Source organism: Actinia tenebrosa, unplaced genomic scaffold (genome assembly GCF_029948245.1).
Source record: "Actinia tenebrosa isolate PJP-AT-01 unplaced genomic scaffold, QUT_ActTen_1.0 PGA_scaffold15__27_contigs__length_11533743, whole genome shotgun sequence".
Taxonomy (NCBI): Eukaryota; Metazoa; Cnidaria; class Anthozoa; order Actiniaria; family Actiniidae; genus Actinia; species Actinia tenebrosa.
Genome location: NW_028292575.1, coordinates 1,146,896 through 1,168,328, shown reverse-complemented (window position 1 = coordinate 1,168,328; position 21,433 = coordinate 1,146,896). Strand labels below are relative to the sequence as shown.

General features: G+C 36.1%; 4 protein-coding genes across 5 annotated transcripts; 1 reads left to right on the top strand and 3 right to left on the bottom strand.

The window, feature by feature from the left end:
- Window positions 1-3,289: 3,289 nt before the first annotated feature.
- LOC116298499 (sushi, von Willebrand factor type A, EGF and pentraxin domain-containing protein 1) lies at window positions 3,290-4,990 on the bottom strand. Its single transcript, XM_031706998.1, has 3 exons — window positions 4,840-4,990; window positions 3,866-4,069; window positions 3,290-3,392 (listed from the first exon to the last, which is right to left on the bottom strand). The coding sequence occupies exons 1-3, from the start codon at window positions 4,904-4,906 to the stop codon at window positions 3,388-3,390; spliced, it is 276 nt and encodes a 91-aa protein (XP_031562858.1). The 5' UTR covers window positions 4,907-4,990; the 3' UTR covers window positions 3,290-3,387.
- A 5,091-nt stretch (window positions 4,991-10,081) lies between these two features.
- On the top strand, window positions 10,082-11,811 carry LOC116298529 (G protein-coupled receptor 54-like). Its single transcript, XM_031707026.2, has one exon. It carries the CDS (start codon window positions 10,258-10,260, stop codon window positions 11,239-11,241), a length of 984 nt encoding a protein of 327 aa, XP_031562886.1. The 5' UTR covers window positions 10,082-10,257; the 3' UTR covers window positions 11,242-11,811.
- Window positions 11,812-11,948: 137 nt separating this feature from the next.
- On the bottom strand, window positions 11,949-13,612 carry LOC116298530 (GTP-binding protein Di-Ras2-like). The gene has a single exon (XM_031707027.2). It carries the CDS (start codon window positions 13,417-13,419, stop codon window positions 12,784-12,786), a length of 636 nt encoding a protein of 211 aa, XP_031562887.1. The 5' UTR covers window positions 13,420-13,612; the 3' UTR covers window positions 11,949-12,783.
- A 5,070-nt stretch (window positions 13,613-18,682) lies between these two features.
- On the bottom strand, window positions 18,683-21,351 carry LOC148910795 (uncharacterized). 2 transcript variants are annotated; one of them, XM_089030240.1, is made up of 3 exons: window positions 20,448-21,351; window positions 20,105-20,336; window positions 18,683-20,007 (listed from the first exon to the last, which is right to left on the bottom strand). In XM_089030240.1, the coding sequence occupies exons 1-3, from the start codon at window positions 21,078-21,080 to the stop codon at window positions 18,683-18,685; spliced, it is 2,190 nt and encodes a 729-aa protein (XP_088886366.1). In that variant the 5' UTR covers window positions 21,081-21,351. The 2 variants fall into 2 exon arrangements, with proteins under 2 accessions (XP_088886366.1, XP_088886367.1); XM_089030241.1 differs by having other exon boundaries at window positions 20,502-21,350.
- Window positions 21,352-21,433: the final 82 nt, after the last annotated feature.

Below are 21,433 nucleotides of genomic sequence, written 5' to 3'. Positions count from 1 at the left end.
TAGTCGGCGGAAGAAAAAAGAAGGATTTAGAATTGGGGTCGTGAATCTTGAGATGTCTTGGAAACATCCTAACAAGAGAGATATGGAAACAGCCCCCCATTCATGCGGTTTTATTATTGCGCCTATCACTTCAAAGATGTACAAAACAGTGTTGAGAAAAAGAAAGTACAATGAGATCTATTATCGATTATTGCTCCTAGTGATGTAGATATCAGAAAAAAATGGTAAAAATCGGAAAGATCCTAGACAAACAACATGAATTTTGTGATTTCTAAGTAGTAGCTGAAGTAAAGATTCAGGATATATTTTTTGTCGTCCTGATTATTTTAGATTTAATCTCTGATCTATGGGGGGGGGGGGGGGGGGGGATCATGAATGAGACCTGAAAGTCTTTCAGAATTTTATCAGAACCCTGAAACAACCTCTGGGCTGATCAAAATCAGGGCACGGCTAGAATCCAAGGGAGACCTAACAACAGTATTCTCAAAGCTCAAAGTAATCGAACTCGGGACCCCAGAGGTGAGAAGCGAGTAAACTAACGCTACACCCCTTGCTACCCAATGAAAAATGTGCCTTTCGATAACACTATATTGGCTTTCGCTCTAAACCAATCAAAACACAATAAATCTCGTAATTTCAAATTAATTATGTATAACTTAATATCAATTATTCAATTATTTTACATAATTCATTAATTTAAATTTTTTTAAAGCAATTTTTTTTATTTTTAATGGATATAGAAATGACTTATAGATAGATATAATAATCACTTATAAATATGTATTTCTAAGTGTTTGATATTAATGTTGTAATAAAGGTTAATTTATTTCAAGAAACACAATAAAAATATACCTCGTCCAATCACAGTGCTTGAATATAGAAGCCATTTAAGAGTCACAGTATCTAGTTATTTTAGCGTTTTTCCACGCCATAGTATCATTTTCGCTCCATAATATCCGATTCCGCCTTGAGTCCTTTGCCATTCCAAGTTTTTCGCTCAATTTTTTTAGGCTAGATTTTTTAAATTTTTTACAAATATGTCTTAGAAAAACATATTTGTGTAAAACTCCTTGCATAAAGTGTGTACAATTAAACGATAAATATAAAATCATGTCTCTCATAGTCTCTTGCTATTAAAAGTCTTGGCTCCGCTGGGGCCACTTTTCAATGGCTTATTCCTAATTCACGAACTAAATCCTTCTATTCTTCCTAAATCCATTAATACCACGCTCAATTAACTGCTTTTCAATAAACAAGGACTTTTAAATTAAACTAAATTTTTTTTCAGTCATTTGTTTTAGATAATTAAGGGCTAGATGCGTCTGCCAATAATTCAGTAATTTGGCTTCCTACGGATTAGGAAATTTCTGGTTCTTTTTGTAATAAGTTTAAGGGGAATAATTATTTTAATTTTGACTCGAGAATGGTATCTCACCACTGTACAGGCTCGTGTGACGTGTAAGAGCGCAAATAGCAATATCGAACAGAAATGAAGACTCTTCTATGAGCATTGTGTTCAAATGAAAAAATATTTTAGATTCGCGAGCTTTTGTGTATTTATTCCAATTGCAAATAGGGAATTAACTGTCGTTGACACAAATTATGGGTTAAATCAAATGATGTCAAAGTATTTTCCAGCAATTAGTTTGAATGTCACTCTCTTTTCAAGAAACAAATGTTGTAAGATTCTTCTTTGAAGACTGCGTATTTTGTCTGGATTCGCGATGCAAAGTCAAAAAAAATTTAATTGTCTTTGATAATAATGATAATAATAATAAACCTTTATTTCTATAGTGCTAATTTCACTATTTGCCCTAAGCGCTTTACAATACTAATAATATCTCAAATAAACTACTTATTTACAAACTCGGTATTTTCTCGACAAAGCCAAATCGGATATAAAAATATAACGAGTACAATCCTATATTTTACATTATATTACCACTGATAAGAAAAAGATAAAATTTGACCTAGAGAAAAAACTATGAATTATAAGCTATTCTAATTACATGGGTCTTTAAGGCACTTTTAAAGACTCCATCAGTGCTAAAGGAAGCTCGTTCCAGAACTTGGGGACAGCAATAGAGAAGGCCCGATTATCATATGATTTGGTGTTTGTTCGTCTAACTTCTAGATAATTCTCAGAAGCTGACCTCAGAGCCCGAGCATGGGTCTTATAACTAAGTATATATGTTATACAGGATGGTGCTAAGCCATCTATTAAGGCCTTTATAAACAAGAAGTAAAGTCTTAAAAATGATTCTGTATTTAATCGGCAGCCAATGCAAAGATTGTAACACTGGACTGATATCATATTTTCTAGTTAAAGATGCAATACGCGCGACAGTGCTCTGAAGCAATTGTATCTTCTGTAATTGACATGCAGGCAGTCCATAGAGCAAAGAACTACAAAAGTCAAGTTTAATTAGAGCTGAAAAGCATGTATTAGAGTTTCTGTAGAGTCCTTATTAAGATGCTTCCTTATTTTACTTATATTTCTTAGGTAAAAATTGGCAGATTTGCATAACTTAGAAATATGGTCATTAAATGAAAGTAAGTGTCAAACTTACGCCTAGATTCCTAGCAGATGGAGCAGGTTTTATCAGCTCATCTATAAATTCAAGTGTTTTCTAGTGTTTTAAGGTCGCAAAAGGGAGTGCCACAGGGCACGTTTTGGGACCACCCAAGTGAAAACAATAGTCTATTTCTCGTCTTTCTCCTGTAATATGCTTCAGTGCTCAGTACGATCACTTATTGAACTTCTTTTCAATCTTATCATTCTGATTTCTAACAGAAGTCATACATTCAAAACCCTTTATATATACTAATATATTTATTTTTCTGTTAAGGACTTTCTTCTGTTCACCATATATTCCCTGTGTAGATTTTATTTGTAGAATCGCTTGACGGCGGCCATCTTGGATTTCAGATCATAAAATTTCGTTAAATCGCGTTCCATGGAAAACGAATTAAATTCCGAATTCTATATTACCGATCCAATTTAGAACTTTTCAATTAAAGCGCTATTGGATGCTACAGGAAATATTGTCACCTCTTATGAAAGATATACGTATCTCTATTGACGAGAAATCCATTTGTGAAATTAGAGGATTTGATAACAGCGTTGCATACCACTTGACCAGGAAAGGTAACAGCTTTTTTACGCACCCCTTGATGAATATAGATACGCATAAGATAGCCTTATCTCCATATTTTTCTCTCAAGAGTTTTCTCTTATTAATTCACTTCAAAGAGCTGTTTCTATAGACTCATTACTAAATACGTCATCTAAAGCAAATACATTTTATTTATTCAGTGTGCTTTTTCGTATCAGTCATTATTTGTCCTTCACGGCCACAAGTCAAAGTTGCTCGCAATTAGCCTTCTTTATTCTGAAAATTAAATATATACACATTAGAAACTGTTAGCCAGAGTAGCGTCTAAAGAATTGCGCGCGCAAATTGAAGAAGTGGGTACGCGCGATTCAATTTTTACTCTGGGAAAAAAAATCTTGAGATCCTCCATAGAATGACAAGGAAACTATAGCCACTGTAAGAAAGAACCCCTCCCCCTAAGAAAAAGCGTAATCATTATCATGGGCCATTTGGAAACCAGAGTCAATACTGCAATACTGTTAAGAACATAGTTATTAGAGTGCGGAATGGATTCCGCTCCTTTATCTATGGTTATTAAGAAAGAACCACTCATAGTTGGATGATTTGTAGTTAATGACGTAAAATATATATTAACCAATTAACGACTAGTCCTCAATCCTAAACCTTACGCTCCCACTGCCAAAGTCCTGGGTAGGGAGGCTATGTAAACTCGGTTCTAGTCTTATCTATACTTCAAATGTTGCGCTTACCTGGAACACAGTCTGGCCACGTTGCTTGGTTACTCCCAGTACCTTCATACCATGTGCCTGTTGAATAGTTACAGACGTACGAATCGGTGGCCGGTCTGGAAAACTTGAAGCCACTCTTACAGCTCACAAAACAAAATTTGTTGCTTGAGAATTTTATACATTGAAGATTGGTGTTGGGTTGAGATGTAGAAATGGCACAAGGATCTATGTGTAGAAAGAATAGTTAATCCATAATCCGTTATCGTCTCCATCATCATCAGTACCATCGATCATCATCATCATTATTGTTATTGTCATCGTCGTTATCATCACCAGTACCATCAATCATCATCGTCATCATTGTTATTGTCATCGTCGTCGTCATCATCAGGACCATCGATCATCATCATTATTGTTATTTTCATCGTCGTCTTCATCATCAGCACCGTCATAATCATTATCGGTTATTTTCGTCATCATCGTCATCGTCATCAGTACCACCATAATCATTATCGGTTATATGCGTCGTCATCGTCATCATCATCATCAGTACCACTACCATTATCGGTTATATTCGTCATCGTCATCATCATTACCATCATAATCGTCGTCATCATCAATCTACGTACACGACCACGGCTATGTACGAAATGATCGTGCCAATATTTAAAAGTTGAAAACTCATACTCATAGTCGAATCTAAAGATTGTATCACAATCGGCTTCGTCATCGAACGGCAAGGGCAAAAATACACCGATATTTTTTGTTTTGTTTTGTTTCGTTTTTCGTTTGTTTTGTTGTTGTTGTTGTTGTTTGTTTTAAATTTGGAAAAGGTTTTTCCAGTCCGCAATCATGATAGCTCATACGCGGTACACGAATTGCGAGTTCTAGTTGATGACACGAGATTTAGCTGTTTTTGGGAGCAGTTGGAACGTGAAATACGCCAAAACTTAAAACCTTTCTAAGAAAAATATTAATTTCCATCCTTCACAAACCTTGTCCATTTGTCTGGATGGTGAAGTAGAGAATGAGCAAAATCCAAACTCCTGTGAACGGCTTCATCTTCAAATGAATTGACTTGCTTTGCACTTTGTCTTTGGATCATCCCATCACAGGTGTTTAAGTTCTTTCAAATATTTTTGCAGCTCGTCGCCTGTTTATACACGTCAGACAGCTAAGTCAATACTTGTCTCAACGCGATCATGAATCATAAGATCAAGAATTCATATTTATTCTTGTTTTCATTACAATTGAATGTTAAAATTCCATTTTTCTCTCTCTCTCTTTTTATTTTTTATTTTTTATTTTTTATTTTTTATTTTATTTTATTTTATTTTATTTTATTTTATTTTTTCCAAATTTTAGATGATTAGATTTCTTTACCTTATGGTGTAACTGATTTTCCCATCTAAGACCACGTGTCATTCTCTTGCGAATAATATTCTTCGTTTCAGTTGTTTTCCATATTCATGTTTCTTTTCATGTACAACCGTTAAACAAAGAAATCATACTCTAGGAGGCTGCTGCCATAGAAACTTTTCATGACACATTCCTTCCCCCTACCCCCCCCCCCCCCCCCACATACACCCCCACACCTCCCTTCTACTTATTTATTCCTCTCAAAGATTTTATTGTAGAAAATGTAAGAATCGTCTCACCTCCACCCACCCCCTGATCGTATATTTTTTGTAAGCATATTAATCAATTAATAAAACAAAGAAATGTAACTCTAGGACATGACACTTAAGCCTGGTTTTCACTAGCGGCAGAAGCGGAAGCAGAAGCGTAAGACGTCTTATGTTCCTGTGAAAATCAAACAACGGAGACGTAAGCAGAAGCAGAACCTCAACGACAGCATAAGCAGAAGGAACGGAAGGTTTCCTTTTTCTTTTATGCTTCTGCTTCCGTCCTTACGTCGCTAGTGAAATCCAGATTCTTATGCTTCCTTCGCTAACATACAGAAGTACAAGGTGGTAAGCCAATCACATTATCGTGCTCAGTCCCCTGCACATATTGGATTCTTACATAAAAAATCGCTTCCTAATGTTCTTCTTATGCTTCCGTCACATTCACTAGAATATAACGATCTTATGCTTATGCTCATGCTTATTCTTCCGTCGCTTATGTCACTAGTGAAAACCAGCCTTTAGGCATCATTTTTCGAAGGAGGCTGCTACCATAAAAACTTTTTATAACACATTCCTTCTCCCCCTCCCCCCTACCCCTTCCTCTTCAGTTTGTGTTCGTCATTATACCTGACAATAACAGTAAAATGCTACTATATGGTGTATCAAGTCGTCCAAGAAAATAAAACAAGAGTTTCATCAACACAACTTCTCTCAGTAAAGAAGACACCCATGTTATACTAAGTCGATCCTTGCAATGGTCTCAGTGTGGTTTTGTGCTGTGTTGGATCCCCTGCTCGACTATATATCATGTTAATAATATACGCAAACATACCACAAGTTGTTAGCCTGCTTTCCACCTACACTGCCGTCCCACTAACGTGCCCTCCAACATCTCTTCTCTCAGTAAAGAAGACATCCATATTATACCAAGTCGATTTTTGCAATGGTCTCAGTGTGGTTTTGTGCTGTGTTGGATCCCCTGCTCGACTAGTATATCATGTTAATGATATACGCAAACACCTACACCTACACTGCCTGTACTAGTAGCGCTATTAAACCGGTAGTCTTCAACACGTCTAATGTTTTCGACGATTCGGTGCGAAACAACAGAGATAATTGCCCAGTGTAATCACGCTCTTACCCATACTTCGAGAAGATTTTGGAGGGCAGCCAAGCGCAGTCAATTCATTTTTTTTTTTTTTTTTTTTTTTTTTTTTTTTTTTTTTCCGCGGTCAATTCATGCATAGTGCAAAGGAATACGATGTTAAATTAAATTAATGATTAATATTAATGTTAAATCGTAGTTTAGTCTATATTTAACATATGTGTCCTAGTGGCTATGAAATCGGAATCAATCTCTTAAGGTATGGGAGATTCAAAGTTGGTAATTGCTCATGCAAAAATATTGGGTCGAGTCACCTTAAAACGGGAAAAAAAGGCGAAAATTATATTATTGTTTTTAAACGCAAGAAAACGAAATTGCTCACTACAAATCATGAGGTTAGTCCAATAATTGCTTTATGCACCTGGCTTATTGCTTATTTACCGCAGAAAAGAAAAATCTTCGCAAACGAGCTAAAATTTCATTAACGTAGCTCAGGGCCACAGGGTTATCAGTATAATTTTGTAAAATATTTAAATTTTTTAATTACTGTTACCACCATCTTGTAATAAATAAAATGCATTCATTTATTCAGGTGCAAATCTGGTTATTGTACCAATTTGAACATTCATCCGGTTTCACGTTGTGTTAAGCAATGAGATAACTCTTCTGTTTAAAAGGGATTTGAATATGAACCAACGCTTAATATGTATTTCCATGATCAACGTTCGTAAGTGAAGAAGCTTAATAAAAAGACGGAGACTTCGTTGGAATTTTTACTAGTAGTAAACTAAAAATGGAAGAAAACATTTTGTCAAAGTAGCAGTATTGGGGTTTGGTTTTGCAGCCAATCATTGACCAATCATGATAAAGAATTAGATACTTGAAAATTAAACGCAAATTATTGTTAAAATTGATGTAAACTTGACTTGGTTTGAGTCGAGTCGTGGTGTGGTGTGAGCAATCAAAGAGCTAAAGTAAACAAGCTATTCACAAGTATTAATTACAAATCACCAGATGTATTTCCTTCTTTCTTACGTTCGTATTTCTTTCTTGCATTTCATTCATTCTTTCTTTCTTCGTTTCTTTCGTTATCATTTGTTTTTTAATCTGGGCCCGGTTGTACGAAGCATGGATAGCGCTATATCTAACGGATAAATAGTCAGTGGATAAATTTATTGGATAACAGCATAGACTTATACACTCGATAAGGATTTATCCTTTGGATAGCGCTGTCAACCCTTCGTACCGTGAACAGGACTGGCATGTTTACATCTCATTTTCAGAGCTGGCCAGCCAACCGATACAAATATCATCGCGAAATTCCCCCCGTCATCCCATACTGCAACCCTGATTTTAGAAGCTCCACATTAACAACAGCGAAGTATTAATAGAAATTTTAACTAGATGTTCTGAATGTTTTTCATTCTTGCATCTTTTTTCGTTTCCTGTTGTGTTCTTTTTTTCTTTTTTTTTATTCTATTTTTAGTAAGTTATTCTCAAGTTTGATTTCTGCTTTCATCTTAAAACAATGATGTAAAAAACAATTACGCTGTGTCATTTTTCTTTTGATATTTCCTTATATTCAATCGTCATTCGATATCGACTGTGTTCATTATTGAAAACGGTTTCAATGCAAAAAATAAATCGAACCGTGATTGAAAAGCAATTGGCTCCATCCAGGCCAACTTAGGTTGAAATGATCAAACAGCCCGAATGACAGCCACCTTGCCTTATTGAATTAGAGATCACGCATTCAAAGTCAAAAATACAGTGAATAATATAAACTCGCTTAACATCGAACTGCTTTAGTTTCTTGGATTCTGCATTTTGAAACGAGATAAATCGACTATATAGGTAAGTTGTAAAAAAATGACTGTCGAATCTGATTAACTCTTGAAGAACAGGTGAAATATAAATACTTTACTACGAAGAAAATATCCGCCACACAAGCGAACGAGAAAGAATTGAATTGTATTAGGAAACAATTATGTAGACTGAACTTTGACTTGATATAACTTTAAAAGTCCGAGTATAGTACACTAGATAAGTTTTTTCTTGGTGTTGAGATAGGATGGCTGGCAAGTGGTCAAAAATCATGGAGAGAATGCAAAGTGGCGGATCCCTAAAAAGGTTCTGTCTTTTTTCTATAATATAGCAGTTATCAAAATAATGACTACACTTGTATGTATGCATGTAAATGTATATAACTCAAAGTGCCGTCAGTTTGAAAACAAATCTACCTTTATATTCCCGGCATTAATTATGTTTTTGCAACCCAGACGACACAGATGCGGTACGTTTGCGGTGTTTATAGCCTGCGTTAAGGATTCTAGATTGAAAAAAGCAACGGAAGCCGAAACCGGCCCCAAACGCCTAGACTCTCCTAAAAATGCGCAAGAAATATTACCTTGGGGATAATGTTTTCCCATTTCAGACCACATGTCATTCCCAAGAGTATCATTCCTTTGTTTAACGGTTTGCATGAGAAGACACTATAATAATATAATAATATTATTATTAATAATAATAAGGATATTAATAATGATATTAATAATAATGATAATAATAATGAAATAATGAACTTTAATATTCATAACGCCCATATTCCATAATGCTCTCTGCATGCACGCAATATACTATGGAGCACAACTAAGGGACTGTGCAATAATTATCGGGAGGGGGGGGGGGGGGTGGTTCTAAAATTAATAGGAGGGGTCAAAAGTTAAATTGGAGTGTAGGGTAGGGGGGTTAGAAGTTAATTGCTTAAATATGGGGAGGGGGGGTCATGAGTTATTTTGGGATTTTGTTCACTATAAAATTGAAAAGATGCATATAAATGTACTGTTTAAAATAAACATTTATTGTTACATTTTTTACTGTATAAAGAACATAACTTGTCACAGGTGCAACCTCAAAACCACATGTGTTGAAATAATGTATAAACTGAGTATCCTTTGTAATAAAAACAGTACAAAAAACAGTAACTAAAAACAGTACAAGTCACAACTTTCTATACTGTACTGTGGTAAAGTTATGCCACATTGACTGACTGTATATAAGACAACTATGTCATGTCTTTTTTGTTTTGCTTTGTAATCATTCTTCTAGCTTTATGTTCGCGATATTTAGTGCTATGTCAAGGGTAAAAACAGAAGCTCCTTGGCTTCCCCAACAAAAAATTTCGAAGAAAGAAGGTCCCTTAGGGGCAGGATTTGTCAGTTTGAGATGTAGATGTAAATATTAGCAGTGTCCTCATCAATATTGTCAAGTTGTCGGATGGCATATATCTTAGGGCTGTATTCTTTTGCTGAAGGATTTCCTCCTAAGGAATTGGAATTAAACATAACACATGCCCTTTTCTTCCTATGTTCTGTTGCCGAGAGGCGTTGGTGGCGATGTATGGGGGGGGGGGGGGGGGGTTGTTAATTTACGTTTAGCACAGGGGGGATTAGCTTCAATTGAAGCCCAATTTGGAGGATTTTAGAACCCCCCCCACTTCCCGATAATTATTGCACAGTCCCTAAATAAAACAAACAATTGATTCTCACGGGGAGGTGGGACAGGGAAACATTACGGCTAAGCTAAATTGGTCTATATATTGGTCTTATTTGTCGTGTATAGTTTACAAACTACTGGTTGGACAGCGAAGGTGTTGAGTAACCAATTTGGTGTTGTCTAGCATGTCTAACACAGAGCACACCAAGATACTCGCTTACCAGTTGGCACAAAGATCACCAGCACAAGTCATCGCAGAGACCATGACTCTAGTCCTCATCGCATTAGCAGCCCTCTTAGGGAACTCCTGTGTACTGTTTGTCTTTTACAAATCCCCTCGCCTTCGTACTGTCACTAACTATTACATTATGACCCTTGCTATGTCTGACGTTGCTATGGTGATCGTTGCCATGACTCCAACAATAATAGTGGCTGGCTCTGGACGAAATGTCATGGGGGTTACCGCAGGCCTGGTTGTTGGGTTTATTGCGTACGCATTGGTGTTTGGAACATTGCAAACTACAACACTTATTGCAGTCAACCGATTCTTCTGTGTAGTTAAACCTTTGACTTACCGGAAATATTTCAAGCCAAAAAATGCAATCATAATGATTATAGGAGTATGGATTTTTTCGTTTTCCAATACTGCTGTGGTCTATCTGAGCGGGATGGCAACGTCCAAGTTCTTCCCAGGGCGATTTATTTATATGCTTGCATATAATGATAAAACCACGGAGCTCATCTTCCAGCTAACGTCGTGTATCTTCTTTATAGTAATTCCATTATCATTGACAATCATTTGTTACTGGAAGATCTGTGAAGTTATCAAGGGGCATAACGATGCAGTCTCTTCGTCTTTCCATGTGGGACCAAGTGGAAGCAATTCCTCGCTCAGTAAGGAAGAAGTCCACATCACGAAGTCTGTTCTGGCATTGGTTTGTGGGTTTGTTGTTTGCTGGATCCCTTGTACGTCAGTATTGTTCCTTTCAACTTACATTAACCTTCCTCGACACGCTGAGATGATCTTCACGTACTCTACCTACGCTAGTAGTGCCATCAACCCAATTGTCTTTAACATGTTCAACAAGCCGTTCAGGAGCCGACTAGTCCAGGTTTTGGGTTATAAAACAAGGAGGATTACAAATGTTTCAAGTGTCAATGCGCGCTGACATGATCATTTACTCTCCGTGCACAATTCAGCCATTTTAAGGTTAAGGAAAAAACTGGGTGGAGTTGGCATTGCAATGCATTGTGGGTCTGGTTTAGGATTTAAATCCTAGAATGTGGAATACTCTACCGTAAAATTTTCAACCAATGAAAAACCAGAATTCCTGCGAGTCTATATTCCGCTTCTAACTCCCAGGGGTACTATCGCTAAAGCTCCTCATGAAATAAACGACCCATTCAGTTGATGAAGGCTGTATTTTTCAGCCGAAAATTTTCCACAAAAGAAACTAGGTCAATAAAGACTCTATTGACTCTAATATGGCATTATATCAATGTTTGATTTCAAAATATGTACACTAAAAATAATTATTGTATAATTTTTCTGAATAGCTTTAGTTTTTATCAGTTAAATATATATCTATACAATGATATCTATCATTTTAAATATAATACGCGCTTTTATAGGGAATGTTGGACAGTCAGTTCCAATCGTATTTCTGTACAAATGGTACAACTCCTTATCCCCTCCCCTCTTTACTTAGCCTCCTTTGCAGCCGTTCTTAGGGTCGTCACGCAACGTTTCCCGGCTGCAAAGGAGGCTACTCTTTACTAAGAAAAGACCTCGTGTTTTCTCTGCACGGAGGAGAGGCTTCATGTGGCAGCATGCCAAATTTCCTAACGTTCTGAGACATGAACTGGGCCGAAATAGTAATGATTAACCCCCTTTTTATTCAGAATGTTCAGTACCTAACAAAATAGATCGCAAGTGGGAAGTTTTGACAAGCTGATCCAATATCCCAGTATGTCGGATTATCTTAAAATAAATCACTTTTCGAGTACTGAGCCAGTAAAGGACGGTCATTAGACATGCTAAGTCATATTAAAACATAATTAAATTACAATAATTAGTTCTTTCCAAACTATTTAGCAATAGCTAATATCATCAGAAAACGAATTGTTATCTTAAATTTAAATTAGTAACTTGACTCTTATAACTCAGTTTGATATTTATTTCAATATCTTGCTTTTTTGCCAACTCAGAGAAATTGTTTACCGGTACCCTGGACGTGACTTCTTGCATGGAAGGTTTACGCAAATATCAAAAAAATCCTTCGAGTTCTTCATGGTTCGATATATTCTTGACAGCTTAGTAAGATACAAGTTTCCGATTCCAGTTTCGATTCACAGTGTATAATGGTCCAAAAGTACAGTTCAATCAGTTTCTCGACCAGTTAAACCTCTTTTTTGGCTCTTCGTACATGATTTATTGCATGGAATGTTTTTCGTGCTCAATATCTTCCAGAGGTTTCTTCGTACATGATTTACCGCTTGAAAGTTTATCATGATGATCATCAGGATTTTGTATTTAGTTGAGCGTGTGAGCCGAATGAACAGCTGAACTTTCTCAACCAGTTTAATATTTTTCGGGTTTCTTTGTACCTGAGATTTATCGTATGGAATGTTTTTCGTGTTCAATACATTCTTGAGGTTTCTTCGTACATGATTTATCGCTTGGATGCCTATTACGATACGAGATTCGGTATTTAGTTCACAGTGTATGATCCGAAAGTACAACTGAATTTTCTCAACCAGTTTAATACTTTTTTGGGTTTCGTTGTGCAAGATTTGTCGCATGGAATGTTCGTTAATATCTCAATCATTTCTTTAAATACTGCCTCGATGTTGTAATTGTCTTTCGCTGATGTTTCAATCTGTCGTAATTTAAAATTACGTGTACCTTTCGACCGGATATATTCTGTAATATCCTTCACCACTTGCTCAGACGATATTTGTCGCTTATTTTTCATGTCTCTCTTGTTGCCAACAAGGATAATAGGGACTTCAGCATTCGGCTTACTTTCGACGATTTCATCGAAAAGTCTCTTCAATTCAACGAACGAGTATCGATTGTCCAAAGAGTATACCATAATGAACCCAGAAGCCCTATTTATTGCCACCTGCCTCATAGCAGGAAACTGGTAACTACCAGAGGTATCCGTAGTGTTCAATACGATAACCTTTCCGTTCAAATTTAGAACTCGTGAGTAACAATCCTCTACTGTAGGGTTGTAGACATTCGTGAACTCGCCGAGGTAAAATCGTCGGATAATCGAGGTCTTGCCGACCCCTGCCGCACCAAATACCACAATTTCGTAGATATTTTTGTTATTTTCTTTCATGATGAGTGTGTTCTCTGTACAAGGATAACTTAGTACTGTTTCCCTTTTAGTGTTCAGCTTTATTCTGGACGCACGTCAGTGAGTTCTATCTATTATATGCATGAACACACAGTGTCATGCTATCAGTCCACGGTTTACTTGACGTTCGAGTATTTTCATTTCCTCTCTGTGGTATTTATAGGTCAAAAAATGTCGAAATAGACTAAAATACAAGCAAATCCGCCCCCAATGTTTAACTTCCTTTCGCAAATCAAAAACCCCTGTGGTGCGACTTGAGACTGAAATATCATGACTTTTCGAGTTATTTTGAGAAATAATCGTTACCACAATGTACTGTTTGCAAATGATCGTGATGGTTAATACTCAATAAGAAAAAAACCTTAATTAGCAAAAAAAGAAAAGATTGAAAAGTAATAAATGAAATTTTAAAACATCCTGTGCGACCCGACAACAGAGTGTGCAAGAGGCATAGCTGAAAGGGATGAAAAAGACTGCACTTAACTTGTTAAAAGAAAAGTGAAAGTTTTGGAAAGGACATCCATACTAAAATTTGTATAAAACACTGTCTTGTACTCGATCATGAAAACTGGGGAGCCTCTCCGCCCTTTAGCGAAATACAGATATTTCTTAAGAATGGAAGAATATAAAAAAATGAAGCTCAAGAACTAAGGTTCATTATTAGTGGATAGATGATTGATCAACCGATATGATCTTTGATCACAAATAGCCTGACAACAACGAGTTAGTAATATCTTGCATGAGATGGCATTTTGAAAATTGAGTTTTTAAATGTAGTGATGTTTTGATTATTTTATAGTTAATTATAAGACAAATAAGCAAGGTTTTTGAAAAAACAAACACACCTTGATGACGTACTTCCTGTTATTTTTCCCCTTTTTAATCTAACCGAAACTACGTCATAGATTGTACCTTGTATTTGTCGAGGGGGTAAACAAAAGATTTAGATGCATGGTTGGCTTCGATGAGCCGAAAATTATCCATCAAATGTGTATTAATTGTATTAATTGTATTAATTGCATTAATTGTATTAATTGCATTAATTGTATTAATTGCATTAATTGTATTAATTGTATTAATTGCATTAATTTTATTAATTGTATTAATTGCATTAATTTTATTAATTGCATTAATTGTATTAATTGCATTAATTGCATTAATTGTATTAATTGCATTAATTTTATTTTCAACTGCTTAATGTGAATATGCTGATCATTTTATCAAAAGAAACTCATTAGACGACTCTCAACTCGAAACCTCATGTTACTTTGGGAGTCGTCCACAATTAACTATACTCTTCTTTTTTTCTTTTTACTCGACTGTTTAAATATCTACATATCTATGTATTACACTTCTTTTTCTTGTATTTACAATTTTCTATAAGTTAGTGCCGGGAAATGAAATCGAATTAAAATTGAGACCACATATTTTTCAAACGAAAAGTTCCCGTCTGTGAGTATCTATTGAGTACCTTTCATCTTTAGCCATTAGAAGAGGAATGCGGCATAAAAAAATTGCTGATTCAACTGGATTTTTGATGTCTTATCTACTTGAATTAATCTTGTGGGGGAAATAGCACGCTACTTATCAAATCCCACGTTTTTAAAACAACTTTAATCAGCATTACTCCCTTCTGCGTATTGAATATCTTTAACGTAGTTTAATATCGCCCGATCAGTTCAGTCTTGATGATTGATCTCTCCCGTTGTTTAGTCACACTATTCAAGATGCCACGCTTCACATAAGAGCAAGAAAGAAAAAAAATCTCAAATCATTTTTTATGGATGTATTATTTATTAACAAAACGAGTTATTTTTTAATTAAAGGAGGAAGACATTTTCCTGTGACTGCACTGGAACCGAGTTATAAGATCTGCACCTGATACTGAAACTAGAGCTGATGAACGTATTAATTATTATCATTATAATAATATTATTATAATTATTTTATTATTAAAAACTAAAACTAATTATCATGATTTTATAATTAAAAAGGAAAGACATATTTTTTAATATAGTGTCTGTGACTGTACCGGAACTAACCGCCAATTCGCACCGGATGATGAAACGAGAGCTGATGAAAGTATTAATTATTATCATTATTATTATAATATTATCATTATTATTATAATATTATCATTATTATTTTATTATTAAAAACTAATTATCATAATTTTATAATTAAAAAGCAAAGACATTTTTTTAAATATAGTGTCTGTGACTGTACCGGAACTAAACGCCAATTCCCACCAAATGCTGAAACGATAGTTGATGCTAAAATGTTAACGTAAAAAGTGAAACATATGGCAAGCCATACCATTCAAAAGTGATTGAGTTTGCAACTGCCTGTTGAGAAATCGACTGATGATTGAGAATGACGGATTGCTAGGATTAAGAAAGAAGACTGATGATTGAGAATCACGATTGATGATTGAGAGTCACGATTGAGGAACGAGAATCACGACCGAGGAACGAGAATTACGACTGAGGAACGAGAATTACGACTGAGGAACGAGAATCACGTGATCTTACCTTGGAGATCTGGGTACGAGAATTTTTCCCGCCAAAAGGAAAAGGCCAAAACAACAAACATGGCGTCTAATGCTGGTGTCCAAGAAGAATTAGAGGAATTCTTTTATTCTTTGATTCGCTGCATTGAAAAGGTCCAGGAATGTCTTAGTAACCGAGGCAGCATCCCAATTGAATACATAGAGCATAATTTAGAGGGGCATTTCCAGATCGTCTCGGCCATTTTTGTTACTTTACGCGAAAACAATGTGGACCAAGAAAACGACCTTTTTATGTTATTTCAAAACCTTCTTGGGGTGCTTGAGGAGCTCATAAAAGAAAAAGACAAGGAAAAAGAACAGAGGCAGCATTGTGAAAGAAAGGTAAAATCTGTGGTGCCCAATACATTGAGCAGTAGTGGCGGAAGACCTATGTACGACATCAGTAAGGAGATGATTGAAAACTTTAGAGAAACTGGAATGAACTGGAAAGAAATATCTGTTTGCCTTGGTATAAGCGAGAGCACTCTTTATCGTCGAAGACAATGTTATGGATTGCAAGAAAGCTATGCAGATATTTCTAACGAAGAGTTGATGTCAACAGTAACAGACATACTTCGGCAGACCCCTTATGCAGGAGAATCGTATATTAGTGGCGCTCTACGATCTAAAGGTGTTTTTGTTCAAAGATGCAGAATAAGAGCTATATTGCGACAGGCTGATCCTATTAGTAGAGCACTGAGAAGAAGCACTGTAATCCAAAGGCGCCGTTACAATGTTGAGGCTCCTAATCACTTGTGGCACATTGATGGTAATCATAAGATCATTGCTTGGAGATTTGTTATCCATGGTTGTATAGATGGATACAGTAGGACAGTTATTTATCTAAAATGTGCTACCAATAATTTGGCATCCACAGTACTTGATTTCTTTATTCAGGGTGTAAGAGATTTTGGACTGCCTCTTCGAGTTAGAGGGGATCATGGAGGGGAGAATGTGGATGTTGCACGATACATGGTTCATAACAGGGGTGAAAACAGAGGAAGTTTCATTGCAGGCAGGAGTGTGCATAATGTTCGGATAGAAAGACTTTGGAGAGAAATGAACAGAGTGGTCATAAGGTATTACAAAGACCTGTTTTGCTTCCTCGAAGAGCTGAACCTGCTGGATTCCAACAGTGAGCAAGATCTTTTTGCCCTGCATTACATCTATCTTCATAGAATACAGCGCTCACTGCACCAATTTGTGGGTCAGTGGAACTACCATGGATTACGCACTGAAAACTTCCACTCGCCAATGGCCTTGTGGCAGACAGGTATGATGAATAACCCTGAATGTTTACAGGAATGTACACCTGAGTTGTATGGAATTGATTTTGATTCAGGGTTATCTGGGATGAACCTTGATGACAGTGTTGTAGTTCCTGACAATGAAATGCACCTCACAGTTCAAGAAATGACCTTATTGCAAAACCTTGTTCCAGACCCTTTGATGGATGATGGTAATTCAGGAATAGACATGTTTGTCAAAGTTTGTGATTTTCTCAAAACAATATCAAATTAATTAATGAAAGACAATGTTATATACTGACATCACTTTGTTTTATTTAACATGTCAAACAATTTTTAACGAGTGAAAGAACATTACCTGTAGTCCAATCATCTAGGTATAAGCAGTGTTAAAATTCTGCTCTGCTTTCACATACTATTTTACCTATGAAGTTTATATTTGTTCATAGGTTTGCTAAACTGGAACAAAAAGTCATACTGATATAATTTGTTTCAAAATTGAAAGCAACAATGGATATATATGCTAAAAGTATAGTACAAGCAGTGTTGTAATATTGCTTCACATACTGTGCATGTTACCAATGATTCTTAGTGTCTGTTCTTTTTACTAAAATGTCAACCCTTTACACATACTTTTATATTGAACTACAGCAGGTACCCTTTCCACTATTGAACAAACCTATAAAAGGCATTAGAAATGACATGCAGTGAACAACACTGACAAGGGTTTGCCTTATTCTAAACATATCCCTTAAAAAAAGCTATAACTATTATTACTTGTTATTAACAGGTATAAACTGTCAACATAACTTCTATAACTTCTCAACAGTCAATTAATTTTAAATGCAACATAATTAATGGAGTCGCATGGCCAACTGAAAGGAACCCAACATTTTGTGCTAAAGGATTTGGTATCAAACTGTTTATTTTTTTACTTTAGAAGGGCAGGATTTGATGGAGTCAGCAAAAAATTAAATACAGCAGGGTACACAAAAATTCATGTCACACAGTACTTACAAAATGAAAAGCATCAAAACAAGTAAAAAGTTGACAATGAAGAGGGGGTGGTCAGCTTTTTTCTGCTGAAAATCCAAATATCGCCTTCCTGAGAAAAAAATATACAGTCTCTAAAAAGGAAATACCACCTTTGTTATTAAGAAACTATAGTGAAAAAGAACATGATGATGTTTAATAGGCCACTTTGAGGACATTAAAATGGTATTTCTTATTGATTCTTTGATAATAAAGTGGTAATTTCCTATATTACTAAAGCTTACTTTAAAATATATATATATATATATAGAAGCAACAACATTACACTGAGTAGTGCTCACCCTGAAATGGTCTATGAAAAGAGTTTCCTGAGGGAGATGAAAACATCAAGGTTTTTAGAAACAAAAAGCAGTAATAATACTTTGAAAACTAATTATTGTTTAAAGCTAATGGCAGTCTACATAATGTCTATCTCCCAGTTGTTTCGGTTGAGGATGTTAGTAAATTCCTCTCTGAGTTCCACAAAATTATTGTATGTTGATGGAAGCTCTAGTAATGGAGTGCATGTATGTGCCACTGGTCTGGAACTAAAACCCTCTGTCTTAACAAATGCTACCTGTAGCTTGTGTCCCCCCATTACATCCATTGCTGTGGTGAATCTCAGGAACTGTACCAACTTAGTAGTGTCGAGACCTCTAATAAAACGAAGTAAGAACTTGAAAACATCTCTCTCTGCATCAGTGGTTGGGTTGCATGACAGGCTGTCAAGGACTTTTTTGGGTGTAGGATTAAGTGCTTCATAAAGTTCTAAAACTGCTGCTATTGATTGAAACTGCTTGTATGGCTTCAATCCTTGCTGCAGAATTGGCTGCCATGCTGCAACCATAAGGTGGGGCTTTTGGACAAGCTCCTGCCTTGCGATTTCAAGGATAACTCTGATGACATTTTCTTTTTTGACGTGGGACCTGCAATTAAACCTTTCTAGGAAATCTTGAAATTCTTCCTCTTCACCAGGGAGGTCATTATTCCTGAGGACACTTTCAACCAGATCCTCTTCTAGTTGTGATAAATAACGCTTGAAGGAACCAATAAATAAATCATCAGTAACCTCTGTGCCAAATAGGCAAAAGCAAATAAATGCTTTGGAAAAGAATGTAGGAAAATAGGACACAGAGTTATACCCTTTCACTAAAATGCGACCTATTGCCTCCCATTCTTCAATGAAGTGGTCATGCCTGATGAATGGTACCCTTTCCCGTTCACCTATTGTCATACTAATGGAAAATTCATTCCAGAATAGTGTGTAAACTTCACGAGCAATACCAACACCAATCCCTGCTTCAAGATCACCCCTTTCATTAATAATTTTAAATTCTATCTCTCTATGCAAAATGCCTGGATCTTTAAATTCCTTGATAGGATCTGCTTTTATACTGATACGATGAATTTTCAGGACCTGTGGTGCTGGTTCCTGCACTTCTGGTGGATCACTCAGGATTTCATATCCAGGGTGATTTGTATGCTCCTGGACAGCTGAAGTATTCTCAACACCCATTAGGTGAGCAAGGCGAAAATTCCTCAATTGTGCAACATCAGGCTCAGCATAGACTTCTTCTTCTGGAACTGAGGGTGGGGATGCATCTTTAGCCAATGACATTTCAAACTCCTCATTCTGTATGCAACGTATGCATTGTTCCCCCAAAGGGAATGTACAGCTACATTTCTCACAAATCACTCTGGGTGTAGCCGAGCAGTTCATGTGGGGATTGCTAATGTTGGCCTCTGTATAACGAAAAGAGAATGACAAAATTAGGGTACAGAGGGCCATAGGAATAAAATAATAAAACGAAATGGATCTAACAATTCATAAATTGGTTACTTGTGCTTTCATTGGGCTGTTCACTGCTTCTGCTGCTAGAGGATGGTGGGTCCACTACACTGATAGAAGATGTACTTATAGAAGATGTTAGCACAGTGGGTTGAGGTGCAGATAGACCATTGGTACTTTGGGCTGCCTCAGTTATAGACTGTTGAACACTTACGCTATCAGCAAACTCAATCATTTGCTGTAACTCTTCCTCATCATCATCACCAAGATCATCTATGTCTATCTATTAAATATATCAACATGAACAACAAGTGTCCATTAGATGATCGTGTTTCAAGGTCGTGGAGGGGGGAGGGGGGGGGGGCATAGATTGAAAAAATAAAGTTTATCTTACCTTAAGGAATTTCTTTAAAGATTCACCAACAAATGGACTTTCATCACACAATACCTCATTTGGCAAAATGTAAATAGGCTTTTCTTTGAAGATCTTATGAACCATTATGCCGTTCAAAGTCTGCCCTGCTGCAACTGGTGGCTTTACTAATGAACTGTGAACAGGCATATATATTTGGATGTCTACATCTCTTGGAAGCTTGCTGTCGAATGCCTCCCTCAAATTCATTTCAACTTCACATTCTGCCCATTCTTTCATCAGTTTGAATGCTGAAATAACATAGCCGTTTTCCATTAGCCATACTCTCTTACTTTGCCTTGGTACGCTAGACACATCTGGACATGGAAGGAGAATAATATCTCTCATAAATGGTCCTGATATTGCCTTTTTAGCGGGCCCTCTGTAAAACTTTCTTCGACCTGATTGACGTGACGAGTTTCCACTAAATAACCGTCTCTGAAATCTTGGAGGTTCTCTAGGTGTACTCTGCTGTGTAGTACTAGTACTTGAACTTTGGTTTCCTCCAAGTAAGGAAGAAAGTTCTGAAGCTTTTCCTAAAATTTCCTCCACAATCTTCTTACCATTATCAGCAGCCATTTTAGTCTTTGATAATGATGCTTTCTTGAAAGACATAAAAAATGTTGACTTTAAAAGCCTTATTACAAATGATGTTAACGAAAGTATGAATAGACTTGTTGAAACGCTTCAGAAGATATCTGATTGTCACGCTCCAATACGGAAGGTAACTAAGCAAAAAAGAAGACAATTGAAAAGACCATGGATTACCGCTGCTGTACTTAACTCAATTAAGAAAAAACAAAAGCTCTTTAAAACACACTTCTTAAGTAATGACCCGGAAAAAATTAAGTATTATAAAACGTATAACAATAGATTAAATAAAATCAAAGAAGCTGCTAAAACAAATTACTTTAGAGCACAGTTTGATTTAAACAAAGAAAACTTAAAAACTACATGGAAGCTCATTG

What these genes read in the sequence shown, in the direction of transcription:
- LOC116298499 (XM_031706998.1), bottom strand. Translation starts at nt 4,906, where the DNA reads ATGAAGCCGTTCACAGGAGTTTGGATTTTGCTCATTCTCTACTTCACC. An exon ending in CATCCAGACAAATGGACAAG is followed by an intron (nt 4,070 to 4,839) that starts GTTTGTGAAGGA and finishes TTCTACACATAG; the next exon opens with ATCCTTGTGCCATTTCTACA.
- LOC116298529 (XM_031707026.2), top strand. Translation starts at nt 10,258, where the DNA reads ATGTCTAACACAGAGCACACCAAGATACTCGCTTACCAGTTGGCACAA.
- LOC116298530 (XM_031707027.2), bottom strand. Translation starts at nt 13,419, where the DNA reads ATGAAAGAAAATAACAAAAATATCTACGAAATTGTGGTATTTGGTGCG.
- LOC148910795 (XM_089030240.1), bottom strand. Translation starts at nt 21,080, where the DNA reads ATGTCTTTCAAGAAAGCATCATTATCAAAGACTAAAATGGCTGCTGAT. An exon ending in CTTTAAAGAAATTCCTTAAG is followed by an intron (nt 20,337 to 20,447) that starts GTAAGATAAACT and finishes TATATTTAATAG; the next exon opens with ATAGACATAGATGATCTTGG. An exon ending in ACAGCCCAATGAAAGCACAA is followed by an intron (nt 20,008 to 20,104) that starts GTAACCAATTTA and finishes TTCGTTATACAG; the next exon opens with AGGCCAACATTAGCAATCCC.